Source organism: Orycteropus afer, unplaced genomic scaffold, assembly GCF_000298275.1.
Source record: "Orycteropus afer afer isolate SDZICR_OR568_19922 unplaced genomic scaffold, OryAfe1.0 scaffold00012, whole genome shotgun sequence".
NCBI lineage: Eukaryota > Metazoa > Chordata > Mammalia > Tubulidentata > Orycteropodidae > Orycteropus > Orycteropus afer.
The window spans coordinates 14,557,032-14,575,275 of record NW_006921599.1 but is presented as its reverse complement, the minus strand read 5'-3'; the positions used below and the strand labels follow the sequence as shown (position 1 = coordinate 14,575,275).

Sequence of the window (18,244 nt, the reverse complement as noted above, 5' to 3'; positions counted from 1 at the left end):
ATCATATCCCTAGGTATTTACTCAAATGCGTCAGAGATAAACGTCCACATAAAAACCTGCATATGAATGTTTATGGCAGCTTTATTCATAATTGCCAAAAATAGGAAGCAACCAAGATGTTCTTCAATAAGTGAATGAATAAACAGCTTGTGGTACACCCATTCAATGGAATACTATTCAGTGATAAAAAGAAATGAGCTCTTGAGCCTCAAAAAGATGTGGAGGAACCTTAAATGCACATAGCTAAGTGAACAGAGCCAGTCTGTAAAAACTATTAACTGTATTATGTCAACTATATGACATTCTGGAAAAGGCAAAACTATAGAGACAGTGATAGGATCAGTGGTTGCTGGAGACTCAGGTGGTGGCAGAGGGATAAATAGGTGAAGCACAGGGCACTTTTAGGATAGGAAAACTGTTCTGTATGACACTGTCATGGTGGATGCAAGACATTACACATTTGGACCCACAGGACTGTACAATGCAAAATATGAAAGAATTCTAAAGTACACTATTGGCTTTAGTTAATAACAAAGTATCAATATTGGATCAACTGCAACAAATGTACCATATGAATGTAAGATGTTAATAATAAGAGAAATGATGTGGTTATGAGAAGTATACAGAAACTCTCTGTACTTTCTGCATTTTTTTTTTTTTGTAAACCTAAAACTGCTCTTAAAAAAAAAAAGTCTATTAAAGAAACAAAATAATAACAAACCAAGCTGTGACGTCATGTGACCTGCACAAGCTCACATACACGGGAAAAGTGAATTTGAAGATTGAAATGGAAATATCCTGCCTCTGGTAGGAGCCCAAGAGGATTATTCATTATTTCAAGAATACCCAACCCCACAACTGCTTTTTTTTTTAAAAAATACTTTGTTATGTTGATGAATTAAGTCTCTTAGAGGCAAAGACTGGGAAAAACTGCAAAGTACATTCTATCGAAATCATTGTAACAATGGCTTACAACTTAAAAATATGAAAACCAGCTCATTTATGAACTTAACTGGGCATATTCAGGGGCAAAAGTTCACTTGTGTTGCAAGAACACAACACAAAACCTAAAGCCGATGCTTTTGAAAGGCCTATTAAGATTAATTTTGAGAGCAGATGTTCGATTATGTACATGTATATAGCATGTCCTTTGGCACAAAGGCTTTTTAAACAGTTACTGTATTGCAAATCTCTTTCTCTAAGTTAATTTCAACTATCCTGGGAACAGCTGCCTCCTGTGTTCTTAAATATATGAACTGTAACCATAAAATAATGAAGCTATTGTATGCGGCATGTGGAGTGTTTGTGTGTTTTAGTTATACCTCATATAGTTGTATACTACTGGCCATAGACATTTATTTCCATTAACTGCTACTTCTTGAAATAATTACTAATCATCTTATTACCTTATTCTGAAAGGGAAGTTACTTCCAGGTTTTAAATGAAATCTCCACACTGCTTTGCTGGTAGCAGTGACATACATAATTATCAACTTACTTCTATCCCTCTATGCCTTCCCCCTCTACACACAAACACTTGTTGCCTTAGTTATCTGGTTAAAGTCAATTCTAGTTTTGGATCCAAATAATCTATAAAAATAACCGCAAGTGTCTATTTTATTGAGTTTGCAGAGAGTTGATCTAATCAACTTTTAGGTAGAGGTTTTATGTCTTCATGGCAAAATTAAGCAAAAAGTGAAATGTATCAGCTTCAGGTTTTTTTTTTTTTTTTTAATCAGCCACAAAGAGAAATTTTTCATCTAAGATTTCCTATAATTTTATCCCAGATAATTAAATTAGAAATTTTCAACCTCCACGTTTTAAACCTCAAGATTGTTCAAACCCAACAACAAGGGTTGAGCGGATTCAGTCTAATTGTCTGCATCACCCAGGGACTCCTTATGAAACAGACACAACAAATCGTCAACCATTCCTTTGTTGGCTGCTGCTTTCTACTGAAAAGAGTATTACCTGAACTGATTGCTCTCCAAAAGGGTTCTCAATGGCACTTCATCATTTGAAAAAATGAAGTTCACTTCTAAAGGACTGAAATTTGCCACTCATTCATAAAATTTTATAGCTTAGAAACCCTATGGGACAGTTCTACTCTGTCCTATAGGGTTACTGTGTTGGAATCAACTTGATGACAGTTTTTTTTTTTTTTTTTCATTGCTGTTAAACCAAAAACCAAACTCACTGACATTGAGTTGATTCTGACTCATAGTGACCTCCTTTGGGTTTCTGAGGTGGTAAATCTTTATGGAAGTAGATTTCCCAGTCTTCCTTCCACGGAGTGGCTGGTGGATTTGAACCTCCAACCTTCTGGTTAGCAGTCAAATGCCTTAGGCACTACACCATTGAAAAAGGCTTTATTTGACACTGCCTTTCTTCATTGGAGGGTGGGGATGGGAATGAGATGTGGACAGTCACTCAGCCCTGGCAATGATTACTGGTATTGGGGGCCCAGTCTCTGGTAGTAGGGGAGTCTCTGGGAAGTGAAATCTAAGAGGATGGACTCAGAAGTGGCATCTTAGTGGTGCATTAGAATTTAGGATGTCTGGTGCAGCTCTGTGCTGTGGCCAGGATGACAGGAAAGTTCACCTGCTGTCTCCTCCAGATCAGGCACCCCAGCTTAGCCCTGGGGAGACCTCTGCTGGTGCTCCTCAAACCACAACCTTTTGACTTTCCTAAGAGGGCTGGAGGAGGAAGCAGAAACAGGACCTCCTCAGTCACACCATGCCTTCAATGTTACAAATTAAAGAATTTAAAATGAGTACATCTTAATTAAAATGTTCCTAGGGCAACAGTTTAAATGAATGATGAATGTGTGTTAACTTGCTGGGCCTCAGGTTTAGAGATTGAGATCTTGGTTATATAAAATTCTAGTAAATTAAATAATCTTGACCATTAAAGTAGGCAGTTTCAAAACTACATCTGTCTTGATTTCGGTAGAAAAAGAGAAGTATTTAAATACTCTAAAAACAAGTATACATTCTGATCAACAATACTAAACCTCAAAGATAATAGAAACTATTCTAAATAAAAAATGCTTAGAGTTTCATGTAGTACCATTAACTCAAAACTAGCATTTATGAAATTACACATATTTGATTGTTTTTGATCTACACTCATTCTACTGAAGACATAGCCCAGATTAAAAGAAAATCCACAAATAATTACCAAACTGCAAGAGGCAGAAGTTGGAGCTGTAAGTACATCAATCAAATTAAATAACTGTTCCATATAATCAAGAGATGACCACATGAAAACTTCTTACTCCTTAATCCTGTAAAACTACATCTACCCAGATGGAATGGGAGAAAATTGTAGGAAAAAACTCAAATTCTTGTGACAAAGAAAACATCCAGAGTTACTGGAACAACAGAGGAACCCTTGAGACTATTGCCCTGAGATAATCTTTTAAACTTTGAACTGAAATGACTCCCAGAGGTCACCTCACAGCTACATAACAGATTGACTTATAAAATAAATGATATCACCCTTGAGTACTGTGCTCCTTTTAAAAAAAGAAAACAATCATCTATATGAGATCAAATGGTCAACATTTACCCTACAGCAAAGATGAAACAGTTGGGGGTGGGGAGCTGGTTGTAGGTAAGCTAAATTAATGGAAATGGAACAGTCAGGATGAAAATAATGAGAATGTTGACACAATGTGGAAATCGCAACCAATGTCACTAAACAATATGTGTAAAATTATTAAATGAGCACCTAATTTACTGTGTAAACTTTCACCCAAAACACAAGAAAAAAAAATATATATAAAAATACATCTACCTCCAATCTTAAAAAAATGCTCTCTAAATGTCCCCAATAATATGGTCATCATGGATGATAACAGCCTTTTTCCACTCCTCACTATCCCTACATTGCCACAACTAATATCACCAGTTTATCTTTCTGATGCAGTCCCTGAGTGGTGCAAATGGTTAATGCACTCAGCTGCTAAACAAAAGGTTGGAGGTTTGAGACCAATCTACTTTCATAGAGATACACTCCTCGGAAGGAAGGTTGGGCAATCCTACTTCCGTAGTGATACTGCCTCGGAAACCCAAGGAGGGGTCGCTATGAGTTGGGGCCAACTCAACGGCAAATAACAACAACAACAACAACACTGCCTTGGAAACCCAAGGAGGAGTCGCTATGAGTCGAACTGACTCGATGGCAGTGAGTTTGGTTTGGTTTGGTTTGGTTTAGAGATAGCTCAGAAGATCTGGTGACATACCTCTGAAAAATCAGCCACTGAAACCCCTATAGAGCATGGTTCAGTTACTGCTCTTACACATGGAGTCACCATGAGTTGGAGTCAACTCTATGGCAACTGGCATTGGAATCTTTCTGATAGAACTTGAGATGTCAATTGTTCTAGTTCTCCTCTCAATCTCATTTTTGCCTTCATTATGGATTGAGTTGTCTTCCCCTCCCACAAAAATGTGGAAAGCCTAACCCCCTATGCCTGTAAATATGATCCTATCTGGAAACAGTTTTGTTTTATTAGTGAGGTCATACCTAAACCTCATCACTTCTGAGTGGTGTCTTCCAGGCAGGCAGAATGGACACAGAGACACACACAGGAGGAACTATGTGAAGATGCTATTGCTGTCTACAAGCAAAGGAACCCCGAGGATTGCCAGCAGACACCAGACTAGGAGAGAGGCCCTCAGAAGAGCTCGATATGGCTGAGACCCTGACTTGGACTGGTAACCTCCAAAACTGTGAGGAAATAAATTCCTGTTCTTTAAAGCTACCCATTTGTGGTATTTCTGTTATGGCAGCACTGGGTAACTAAGTCTCCTTGTTTTAATTAGCACATTTATTAAGTAAGGATGTCCCCAAAAGTTTTATCCTAATCTTACTCTCATTTTCCTGTATCTGTCATCTCTAGGTATATCACTCCCCATGTGTAGTTAGGTCTACTCCTTTATTTGGTTTCAGACCTGTGTTTCTATCTCCCTGCTACTTCTCCATCTAGATGAATGTCTCACCTACACCCCAAACACATGACAAAACTCCCTGCAAATGTTTTTCTTCTTGATTCCCCTATTTTTACTAATGTTACCATGATTCTCCCACACTTCCAGGTAGGAAACTTTATATTTTGATTTGACCATTCTTTCTCTCTTCTCCAGCCTCCACACTCGGTGGCATGCCATGTCTTTCTTTGCATTGCCATTGTCATGCTCTAGGTTACATCTTCAGTGCCTCACCTCTAGGCACACACTGAAGTCTCCTAATATGTATCAGGGCTTCTAATCTTTTCTTTTTTTCCACCCATCTTGAACACTTGAAATCATTGCGTATAGTGTGAAATGTTCTACTTAATAATCTGTTGTTACCTGCTGTGGAGTCGCCTCCAACTCATGGCAATCTCATGCACACAAAAGAAAACGCTGACTAGTCCTGTGTCACCCCCATGGTTGGTTGTGGCCTGAACTGTTGCGATCCATAGGGTTTTTCTTGGTCGATTTTTGGAAGTAGATAATCAGGTGTTTCTATCTTCTCTTAGTTTGGAAGTTCTGCTAAAACCTATTCAGCATCTGTTTTGGTTACCCAGTGCCGCTCTGACAGGAATATACCACAAATGGGATGGCCTGAACAAACAGGAGTTTATTCTCTTACAGTTTGGAGGTTTTGAATCCAAGTTCATAGTGCCATGCTCTAGAGGCTGGGTGAAAGCCCTTCAACCTTGGGCTTCAGCTCTGCCTCCTGTTCCCAGCCCACTGAAGCTGGAGGCTTTCTTCACTCAGACAGCTTTTGGCTGCTGAGACTGACAAGCCCAAGGTTGACAAGTAAAAAGGCACAGTCCTGATGTTCCCAAACCACACGGCAGACCATTAACTCAAGTTCATCAAAAGTCCTAGGGTCGACAGAGTGTGGCAGGCTGCTGAACAATGACATGGCTACATGCAGGGTCCAAGCGTGCTATAAGCTAGAGACCCCAAGCCTTCTCCTTATATATAGGAAGCAGACCACATCCCTAAGGCAGCTAGTCAGCTGCTCATAGTAGATTCCACCATGGAGTTGATTACGAGTCTCATCATGGAGAATACTACATCCAGCTGCCCAGCCACTCAACGAGGCCCAGCCAAGTTGACACACAAACTTAACGACCACAGCATCACAGCGATGAGAACAAACCTTCACTGACAGAGAGATAGTGCCTGCACATGAGGTACACTGGCCAGGAATCGAACCCAGGTCTCCAGCACGGAACGTGAGAATTCTATCACTGAATCGCCAATGCCTCCTCTAAGACTACTCACTCATTTGGATTAAAAATCTAAGAAATGGGCTTTGTCCAAGTCCTAAAGGAACCTTTAGGTATAAAAGGGTGAGAACAGTTTTCTTTTAGAAATATCTAGCAAGACCAGAAGAGTTGAAAACTTAAAAGGCATCCATATTTAATGACACACTATAGAGTCTATATTATTTATAATAAGTTAACATACCCTCTGGCTGAGTTTTAATCTGATCAAAAGCAAATAGTTAAGCTTTCACTTTGTTAATGGACATTTGGCCTTTACGTTCAGAAACAGGCTGAAAGGAAATATCTACCTGGAGGAAAAAGAGTGATCACAAAGTATCCTGCTTTGGGAACGACTTTGTTTGTAATTTTAACCACCTAGAGAGGGTAGGAATGATAAGTTGGAGAATAAGGCAATTTTTTTTCATTCAAAAACATTCATTAGGCATCTTTTATTTACCAGAAACTATGGGATACATGCTATTTTGATGCCAGAGTCATTTTGAAACACCCTAAAACACATCGTCCTTGGAGAAAGTTATCACTCTTGCTAAAGCAGAGGATCAGCAAAATAGGGGAAGACCTTCAATGAGATGGACTGACAGAGGGGCCGCAATGATGAGCTGAAGCATAGCAAGGATTGTGAGGATGGGGCAGGACTGGGTGGCTTTTTATTCTGTTGTGTATAGAGTCGCTATGAGTTGGCATCTGTTCTGGTTACCTAGTGCTGCTCTGACAAGAATATACCACAAATGGGATGGCCCTACCAAACAGGAGTTTATTCTTAAAATTTGGAGGCTTTAAGTCTGAGTTTAAAGTGCCAGGCTCTAGGGACTGGGTTAAAGCCCCTCAACCTTGGGCTTCAGTTCTGCCTCCTGCTCTCAGCCCACTGAAGCTGGAGGCTTTTCTTCACTCAGACAGCTGCTGGCTGCTGAGGCTGCCAAGCCCAAGGTTGACAAGTAATAAGGTACAGTCCCAATATTACCAAACCACATGCCAGGCCATTAATTCAAGCCCATTAAAAGTCCCAAGATTGGCAGAGCATGGCAGGCTGCTGAACAAATGACTTGGCCACATGCGGGGTTCAAGCATGTCATAAGCTAGAAACCATTCCCAAAGCTGCTGCTTATATATGGGAAGTGGACCACATGCCCAAAGCAGCTCCTCAGGTGCTTGTGGTAGATCCCACCATGGAGCTGATTGCCAGTCTCATCATGGGGAATAACTACCACCAGCTGCCCAGCCACTCAACCAGGCCCAGCCAAGTTGACACAAAAACTTAACCACCACAGCATCTAACAACAACAAAATACATGCAAAAATTTCATGTTTAAATTTAACAAGTGATTTATGAAACAGATATATCCCCCTTATTGTACATTGCCTTTTCCTTCACCCAAGTTAATATGTGTCTACCCTCTAGTTAGTGGTTTACCTTTCCTTCTCTTCCTATCTCTGATAACCATCAAGGAATATTTCTTTTTGTGCATAAACCTTTTCTTGGCTTTTTACAATAGTGGCTTCATACAATATTTCCTTTTGTGATTGACTAATTTCACTCAGCATAATGTCCTCTAGTTTCATTCATGTTATGAGCTGTTTCACTGATTCACTGTTGTTCTTTACGTTGCATAGTACTCCATTGTGTGTATGTACCATAGTTTGTTGATGGGCATTTAGGTTGTTATCATCTTATTGCTATTGTGAAAAATGCTGCAATGAACATGGGTGTGCAAATATCTGTTTGTCTCACAGCTCTTATCTCCCTAGGATATACACCTAGTAGTTGGCGGCTCTGGTGGCATAGTGCCTACGGCATTTGACTGCTAACCAGAAGGCTGGAGGTTCAAACCCAACAGCCACTCCTCAGAAGGAAGTTTGGACAATCTACTTCAATAGTGATACCACCCCGGAAACCTGAGGAGGGGTTGCTATGAGTTGGATCTGCCTCGAGGACAGTGTGTTAATTGTATAGCAGGATCATATAGAATTTCTATTTGCAGCTTTTTAAGGAAGTGAATAGGACAGATTTTTAAAATCCAAAATATTAACATTAAGAACTGCATCATGGTTATATAAATGTTACATACATCTAACTCTGTGTAGTTTTATTCTACTCTACAATTATACCCTCAAAAAACTCACTGCTTTCTGACTCATAGTGACCCCTCCTTGGGTTTCCAAGGCAGTATCTCTATGGAAGTAGATTGCCCGATCTTCCTTCTGAGGAGTGGCTGGTGGGTTTGAACAGCCAGGCTTCTGATTAGCAGTCAAATGCCTTAGGTTGTTCACAAAACTAAAGTGATTCAGAAAGACACATGAAAAGACAGAAATATGCCAACAATTTTAACACCAAAAAATTAAGAAAACAATAATATTTTATCTTAGTTATGGAATTCTTTTCATGATCTTTCTCCGGCCAGATCCATACAGACCAGATTGTGTCCTTCCATGAAGGACTGAAGGAGGGAGGGAGAGTGTGGTGCCCAGGGCTTACACTCCTCTTCCCTGGCTCTAAGGTCCCTCTGTATTGATTTCTCAAGTCTGGCTGGCCTCTTACCAGGAGTCTAGACTGGATGCCTTTCAAGTGATGGAGGAAGAAGCCAATGCTAGGGCCTTAGAAGACAGGGTCTTGAATTGGCAATGGTGCCCAATCCCCTCATCACCTCCTAGCCCTAGTGTGGTACCCCACTGGCCCACAGCTCATGCCTTCTCCCCACAGCTCCCCAGACTCCAAATTGATGATATAAAAAGACCTTTGTCTTTTTTTCTTTTTTGTAAAAAAAGATATTTTCTTAGTGCTAATTTATTGTTTCTGACATTGAGCAAGTCCTCTAGTCATACTCCTCTTGCATTGGAACCTGGGTTCAGGAGGAAGAAGAATGGACTACCCTGGCCCAGAGAGACTCTCTCCAGGTAGACACTACCCTATGGTACTTGCTTTTGGGGGTGGACAGATCATAGAGTCTTGACCATAACACTCAGCTGTGGTGCAGTGAATTACTTAATATGGCTTTTCTAGTCAGAGTCTTTGTAACTCCCACCAAATAACTATGTGGTACTATGCAAATGAGGTGCTTTTGGCCCACCGAGGGGATTGGACAGCTTGCTAATAATGTAAATAAGGTACATGGCACCTTGTGGTGTTGAGACCATGCACATAAGGTGTATGGAATCCTAAAGACAGGATCGTTCAGTTTTGCTGTCTTGACCAAAGAACTGTATCTTGAGTCAATCCTGACTTTTAATCTGTTACTTATCTAATAAATCCCATAATTGTGAGTATAGTCTATGAGTTCTGTGTGGGCATCTCAATGAATTATTGAACTCAGCAGAGAGTGACTTGGGAGCAACAGTTGGTGTTAGAATTGGTCGAAAGGAAGTGTGTCTGACCTCTCCCTCATAGGAATAAGCCTGGGACTGATGCTGCTGATGGGGATTCTTCCCTCTCATGAAGATAGAGTAGGTAGGATGCCCCCACCACCATGCCATTTTTACACTCACTGTCACCTTCCCCTCCTTTCTCCTACTGGGCTCTTTGCAGCTCAGAGTCCAGTTGTGGGAATGGGAGCCCTCCCCCTGCCTTGTCCAGAGTCTGTCCCCTACCCCAGCTCCTTTGCCCTGGCCAGAATTGCTACTGAAGAAGATTGGGCTCAATGATTTTAAGTCACCAAAACCAAACCCCACTGCTACTGAGTTGATTCTGACTCATAGTGATCCCCAGTGGTTTCTGAGGTAGTAGATTATTACTGCAGAGGGGCTGGGGGGTTGAACCACCAACCTTCTGGTTAGTAGTCAAATGTCTTAGGTACTGCACCACCAGAGCACCTTTCTTAGGCCAAGAAAGCCCTAAAATGGCTGGGAGGGTGGGGACTCCAGATTGGAGTCTGGTTTCATTCACTCTCCTGTTTGTTTTCTTTTTCTTTTTTTTTGTAAGCAAATCAGCAGGAAGCTGCCCCTAATATCATCTGGACTTATTTTAGGTTGCTTTATTCATAAATAATAATTAAAAAAACAATACAGGGGAAAAAAAAAAAAGGCTGATCTGGACAGGTCATAGAAAAAAATAAATTATTTTGTAATTATAAGTGTAAAGACTAGATCTTAGTCTCTCAGCTTTAGAGCTTTGATTTGAAAAAATTGCCAAAGAATATTACAAATCTGGCCAACTGCATGGGATGGTGACAGTGTCTCTACTGGGTTCATGCCAAGAGAGCAATAATTCAATAAAATGCTTCAACAAAGTGTATGTGAAACCTGGTATCAAGGAAACCATGTACATTCATATGAAAAAAAGGCCCCAATGATCAAGCTAAATAAAAACTGTGGAGTCTTCTTAGTTAAGACTGTGGAGTCTTGGGGGGGGGGGCTTGCAGAAACAAGAAGATCCCATTTACCATGGTAAGCATAAATGATGAGAAATTCCAGATAGATGACTCTACAGCTGCTTTCTCCCCCAAAGCATCTCCCACCCGCTACACTTGTGTAGGCATATACGTGCACATGCGCGTGCACGCGCGCGCGCACACACACACACACACACACACACTTGCTCCAATCCCTGTCCAGAGAAATTGGTCCCCTCAAAGTTGTGCATTTTGTGGTGACAACTGACTAAAGCAACAGTTGCCTGGCACAGCTGTTTCTTGAATGCAAAGGTCAAGAGGTGAGAACAGGCAAATTCAGTTCCAACTATTAGCTCAGAAATGAAGAATTCTCAGAGCAGTGCACCCTTGGAAATGCAAAGTCTTGAGCAGCATGTGGTTGGTTGCTAAAAACCCCACAAAATGTAAATCTCAAAATCCAATTTGAAAATAGAAGAAAATAACAATTACTCAAAATACTTGAGATGTTAAGTAGCCATAACTTTTTGTAGTGCACGTAAGGGTATTGTAAGTCGCCTCGTCCATTAAGATAAATTGATTTTTCAAATCTTCTTAATGTTGTAAGGAGCTCTGGTGGCTTAGTGGGTAAGGCATTTGCTTGCTAACCATGAAGGTTGGCGGTTCAAACCCACCAGCTGCTCCGCAGGAAGAAGATGAGGCAATCTACTTCTGTAAAGATCTATTGCCTTGGAAACCCAACGGGGGTTGCTATGAGTCAGAATTGATTCAGTGGCAGTGAGTTTGGCTTGTTTTTTTCCTTACTGTTGTGGCATCTGTGAACTGCAGCCCCAAATAATTCTACATTCTCTCCTGATCCTTATCATTTTATCAACACACGGTATTTACACAATTGTAATTAGTGAATGAATAAATGAAATGATTTTATCATGTTTTTCTTCCCCAAGGACATCTGATCAGGCAATTCTCAAAGCCTTTTCTTTCTTCTTTGCAGGGGTGCTGTGAACCTGGCTATATCTGTTTATCATTTTTCTGGTCTTCCAACAGTTCTTAATCAGTGAGGAGAAATTATTTTAATTTATACTATATAAAGCTTCAGAATCTTTTGAATTGTAATTGAATTGTAATTATAATTGAAAATAGAAATGTAATTTTAAAATTAAATGTATGATTTTTATAATATACTTTTTAATAGGTTCCCCACAACCCCAAACCTTAGAAGAAGAGGAGAAAAATATCAGGAAAGTATGTTTCTATACAAATGTCTTGGTTTGTCAAAAGATTTTGTGGTATGATTTTGTTTCAGAACCAACATTTTCTTACCGTAAATATTTTTCATTTTTAGCAGTTGACCCAAACTTTATCACCCCACTCTTCTTTTAAAGAACTGATGTAGATGCTCTGCTTTATAACAATTGCCATTCTGAATAGAATTTTCCCATGGCATAATAAGGAGCTCTGGTAGCATAGTGGCTAAAGCACTTGACTGCTAACCAGAAGGCTGGCGGTTCAAACCCACCAGCCACTCCTCGGAAGGAAGGTTGGGCAATCTTACTTCTGTAGTGATACTGCCTCGGAAACTCAAGGAGGGGTCGCTATGAGTTGGGGCCAACTTGACGGCACGTAACAACAACAACAACATGGCATAATATGTGCTCAATTAATAATAGCTGGTATTACTGTTACAGGAATACATGATGCCCAGTGATGCTCCATAGATCATTTATGTTTTGTACAAAGTAATATTTATGTTTTATAACATGTTTTTCAAAATGTTGGACATGATCCCTTCACAAGTCATGAAATCAAGTTAGTGGGTCTCAGCTAGAATTTTATAAAAATTAAAATAGAAAGGAAAGTATCTGAATGCATTATACATGGTAAAAGAAAGTACTGTTTTGTGGGATGTGTTTCAGCAATGTGTATGTTGTGTGTGTGTTTGTGTGTAAAGTGTATTCCTTCCTATGAATTGTCTTAAAAAGCTTGAAAGTCATCACAAAGCATATATTTCTAATGAACATAATGAAAAGATAAATATTCACCCTATAACAAAGGAAAACATCTATATATTTTCTAAAATTAATAACCAGTTTTTCTCATTCATTTTCAAAAACACAATTACTTGGCTTTGTATGTTGCATTAAAGATATCCAAACTACTTAAAAATAATTTTTCTATTATTTTCCTATGGGCCTCAGAGCATTAACAGGCTAGCATTTGTTGTTACAATTATTTTCCACAAATGGATTCTCAGTCCTCTTGTAGTTAAAAGAAAACAGTTGCTGTAGAGTCGACTCTGGCTCCTGGCAACTCAGTCGCGCTCCATGGGGTTTTCAATGACTGATACCTTGGAAATAGTTTACTGGCCCTTTCTTCTGAGGTATTTCTGGGTAGACTTGAACCTTCCACCTTTCAGTTAGCAGCTGAGCGTATTAACCATTTGCACTACCCAAGGACTCCTTCTTGTATCTGTCTAACATGAAATAATAATAGATCCAAGGATTCCTGATATTTTAGTTTACTATTCTCTAATAATGGCCATATCTATGGCAAAGTTCCTCTCTATGACAAATTAAGCTACAAGAAACAGTATCACATGGAAATGGATGAAAAATAATCCCAATTAGTCTATGTAAACAGCCATTCACATTCACACATAGCCTTCCTTACTAAAACCCTTCAAATGCTTATGAACTCTCTTCTCAAAAATCATAATATTGTAGGCAGAAGAAAAGAAATCAACCAATTTAGTTATATTTTTCACTGTGCATTTCAGAGTTATAAAGAAAAGAGGCAAAGTAGAAAAAAAAAAAAAAGAAGTGTCAGTATTTAGGGCTCAGTGTTGAGTAACAATGTAGAAGTCCCATAATCCCTTGAAAAATCATAAACTCAGCCTTCATATCAAGCCTACTATACTGACACCCAGAAGCTCTAGTGGCAGAGTGGTTAAAGCATTAACCAAAAGGTTGGTGGTTAGAACCTACCTGCCACTCTGTGGGAGAAAGATGAGGCAGTCTGCTTCTGTAAGATTTACAGTCTTGGAAACTTTATGGGATAGTTATACTCTGTCCTAAAGGGTTGCTATGAGTTGGAATCAACTCAATGGTAGTGTGTTTTTTAATATTGACACCAACATTCTGACATGAAGAATTAGATGCTGGAGTATAGCTATCAGGAGAGTGAGTATTTGACCTTTGAATGGAATTCACAAATGTGCCACTTCATCTTCTCATTTACTACCATCCACTGTAGTGGTCAGACCATCCACTGTAACCACTTAAAAATACCATTTCATTGTTAACTGAAGGGAGCTTTCATGACAAGCCTTTCTATAACAAGTACAGCAACTAAAAAGGGCAAAGGAGAGTCTAAGATTCCCCAAATTCACAATTTAGTTCAACCATTTACTGAGTACTTACTTAGTACCAGAACCTATCTAGGGACTGGATGGAGAGATGAGTTTTCAGTCAAGTGGGGAGAGTCCCAGTGTTACATAGAAAATTACAGATCCATATGCTAAGTGCTATGATTGAGGTCTAGTCAACATACAGAAGAGGCACAGAGGAGAGCTGTCCATCCTAGAAGAGGAGCCAAGTGAGACCAAGGAAGGTTCTCAAAGAAGTGATCTTTGAACTGAGTCTTATAGGCTGCATAGCAGTTAAGCCAGTTTAAGAAGGGGTAGGGGTGTTTTGCCCAGGGAGTTGAGTTATATAGCATGGTATATGTTCAGGATATTGCAATAAAGGTTGTTAGCTGTCATTGAGTTGGCCCCTGATTCATGGTGACCCCATGTACAACGGATCAAAATGTTGCTTCATCTCCATGACTGGTTGTAGATCAGACCATATGATCCATATGTTTTTACTAGTTCATTTTGAGAAGTGGGTCACCAGACCTTCCTTCCTAGTCTGTCTTAGTCTGGAAGCTCCACTGACATCTGTTTAGCATCATAGCAACACACAAGCCTCAATGACCAATGGGTGGTGGCTGTGCATGATGGGCATTGGCTGGGAATTGACCTGGGTCTCCTGCATGGAAGGGGAGAATTCTACCACTGGACCACCACTGGCCCCATGCAATAGAGGTTAAATAATATGAAAGAATACAATTTCATTTGGTTCAATGTAATAATGATTCAACATGAAGTGTATCCATGATACCACAAGGAGTTTGGTATTGCTGGTATACTCAGTGAAACATAGGAAGACAGGAGACACCAAACTGAAGAAGAAGGCACAGGTCAGATTAACCTGGGAATTAAAGTGGGAACAGACACAGGCTGGGATTTTTATTCAACCACTAGGATATTACTAAGATTGCTAGGATTGACTTCTTAAAAATTACAACCCTTCTCAACTTCCTGTTCCCTTCAGTCTTCATCACAATTTCTGAACACATATTCCGTCTTATTCATAAATTTTTGAGCTTGACTTATTCACTTCACATGAATTGGTAAACAGTTGTACATGTAATCATCTCATGTTTTCAATGACTTCAGAGTGTTTCATTGCATTTTTACCATAGAGAACTTAACCATCTTCTTTCTGTACGTCCATATGTCTTTCTGTATGTCATGTAGGAAGACATTTCTTTATTACAAGTGACATTTCCATAAACAGCTTTTGACATACGTGGTTTATCTTATGCTTTCCTTGAGGTAAATTCTGAAGCGTGAGGTAACTAGGCCAATGAGTATGACTATTTTCATGAATATTTTCTTGGCCACTTGCTACCCAAGTGGGAGCGAACCGGGTACTTACTGTTTTGCTCCAAGTGAGGCCTGTGGTGTGGTGTTCCTTGATGTATGCCTGGAGCTCATTCCAAATGTTCAAATATGACTTCACCCAATCGACATGGCGCAGATCACTGTGTTATAAAGGAAAGTGGCAGAGAGCAAAGTTAGGATGTAAGATACATTTTAAAAAGATTGAGGGCACAAAGCTATCCAGTGTATAAAGCTCTGGATGGCCCTGGAACAACTGCCTTCCTAGCCCCAGATCTGTGAACTGACTCTGAAAAGACTGTTGGGAGGAAGTTGGCCCAGTACTCTCCTGGGATAAGGCAGTGGATGGTCCAGTACCTGAGCTCCAAATGTGGAGCAGGCTGGGCCACAGAAGAGGGGACATTACCAAACTGAGAAGCCTGGGGCACTGTTTCTGGTTTCATCAAATTCATTCATCTCTAATGAGGAGGTGACTATGGAGGGGAGACTAATTCTTTCTTTACTGCATCTGATGCCAAATGAAAAATAATATGCTTTCAGGAACAGGGGCATCACTAAGGGAATGGGGACAACACCACTTGACACTGTCAGAGGGGGTGACACCAAAATCACCCTGGAGTCCCTAGTTTTGGAGGTGGCAGTGGTGTGTGTGTGTGTGTGTTATGTACTGCAGCTGGGGAGGCACTACCAAGGCAGTGGCAATCACTAGGGTTGGTGTCACCTGTCACCCAGTGTGGTAACTTGTCACCTCTCTCCCCTATCACTCACCAATCCAGGTGTGGGCAGGTAGCCCATGGAGCCTGCCATTGGGCAGAGAGGATGGTCTCTGCCTTGGCCAAATGGGTGAGGGGAAGAGCTTGGGGAGCTGCTGGGATGGGGCCGGGACAGGCAGGGCAAGGCCAGTCACTCCATCCATGAGGTGGAAGTTTGTTGGCTGGGTCTGCTCAGACGGGATTGACACCATGAATTACCTCATTAGGTGACATCAAGCCTCATGACCACTGCTCAGGAGTGAGAATGGTATGGAAAAGAAAAAAGTTGCTTTGCTTGCTTTCTAATTTATTAAGTCAATTCAAAGCATAACCTAATTGGACAAATGTAGTCATTTATGAATGGTAAGAGAAAGCTGGTATCATAAGAAAAATGACACTCATTTCCTACAAATGAGTAACACTTCATACTTCTCAAAGGACATTTAAATTATCTTATTTGATATTCAGAGTGACAATCCAAGCTAGGCAAAGCATGATAAGTATTTTTATCCATACTTTATTGAACAAAAAAAAGTACTGAAATGCTTACCTTTCATAGCAATTAACATACAGGATTAAAAGAAATATTAGAAATATTAAAATTATAGGTAGATGAAAATAGTTGCATTTCCTTTTGATAATGCCCACCCTCCATTTTTCTTTTTACCACTCTGAATGAGATGATGAAATTCCAGTTAACAAAAATTTAATTAAGTATCTAGGCAATTAATCTGAAGCTAGTCACTGAAGGAAATCTCTATTGTTAAAGCTCTTGTTGATAATGATTTTTTTCTGAGCATGTTTTGTACCTCCAGAACTGATTCAGGCTCCAGAACAGTGAGAAAATAAATTTCCGTTCTTTAAAGCCACCCACTTGCCTATCTGTGTTCCAACAGTCCTAGGTAAATAAGACAACATCCCACAGCCCTCACTGAGCCCACAGAGGGAAGGTATGGCAGACTGGGGTCTGCTTATAAATAGTGGGGGGATGTGGAACATTCTGCATTTGTTGAGTTACCACCCCTAGAAGTTCAAAAGTGACTTGGGGCTGATTTAACTCCTCCTAGAGGTAAGGGCGGGAGCTCTGGTAGCATAGTGGCTAAGACACTTGCCTGCTAACCAGACGGCTGACGGTTCAAACCCACCAGCCACTCCTCGGAAGGAAGGTTGGGCAATCCTACTTCCGTAGTGATACTGCCTCGGAAACCCAAGGAGGGGTCACTATGAGTTGGGTTTGACTCGACGGCACATAACAACAACAACAACAAGAGGTAAGGGAACGAAATTGCCGCTCTAGCTTGGTGGTTCAATAGGCTTGAGTTGTCCTCTGATGATGCCAGAAGTACATTTTCTACTTAGTAACTGGCATTGTGGGGCAAATACCGGACTCTGGTGGTATAGTGGATAAGGTATTTGGCTGCCAATCAGAAGGTCAGCAGTTCAAACCCACCAGCTGCTCTGAGGAAGGAAGATAGGGCAATCTACTTCTGTAGAGATTAACAGCCTTTGAAACCCAATGGGGGTTGCTATGAGTTGGAATTGACTCAATGGTAGTGAGTTTGGTTTTTGTTTTTATATGTGTACGAAAAATGTGGAAAACTCAACTCTCTTGAATATGCTGTTACCTGGAGAATCACCAACATGCATGATGACCCCAACATACAGTCAAGTAGGGATGGGGAGGAGGACAGGAGTTGTTGAGCCGAGATAGAGATAAAAAATAAAAATGGCTTCCAAGGGTGATATGCAAAAAAAGGCAGAGGCCTAGGTGATGAAGCCTAAGGTGTCCTGAATAGGCCCATATAAGTCTGTGTGTACATACTGAAAAAAAAAAAAAAAAAAAAGGACTAAGTGCAGAAAGTATTTTCTGATATGGATGTGACTATAGGTATTTGTTCATGCTGGCATATTTTAACACCCAGATTTTAGAACTAAACTTGTTCATTTCTGAACTGTTACTTTTAGTTGGTAAGAGCAGGGTATCTTCTCTGATGCCTTTCCTCATTCATATTGCACAATTCTATAGTCTCTAGTTAAGGCATAGGAGCTCTAGTGGCATAGTGCCTAAGGCATTTGACTGCTAAGGCTGGCGGTTCAAACCCACCAGCCACTCTTCAGAAGGAAGATTGGGCAATCTAATTCTGCAGTAATACCACCTCGGA

At 40.4% G+C, this 18,244-nt stretch overlaps 1 protein-coding gene across 1 annotated transcript in view; it reads right to left on the bottom strand.

Annotated features, from left to right (window-relative positions):
* Positions 1-18,244, bottom strand: part of CAP2 (cyclase associated actin cytoskeleton regulatory protein 2) — a 230,110-nt gene that overhangs the window by 32,192 nt on the left and 179,674 nt on the right. Inside the window, exon 6 of the mRNA XM_007951960.2 lies at positions 15,368-15,473. Coding sequence (XP_007950151.1) covers positions 15,368-15,473 — 106 coding nt within the window. The remainder of the gene's footprint in view (positions 1-15,367; positions 15,474-18,244) is intronic.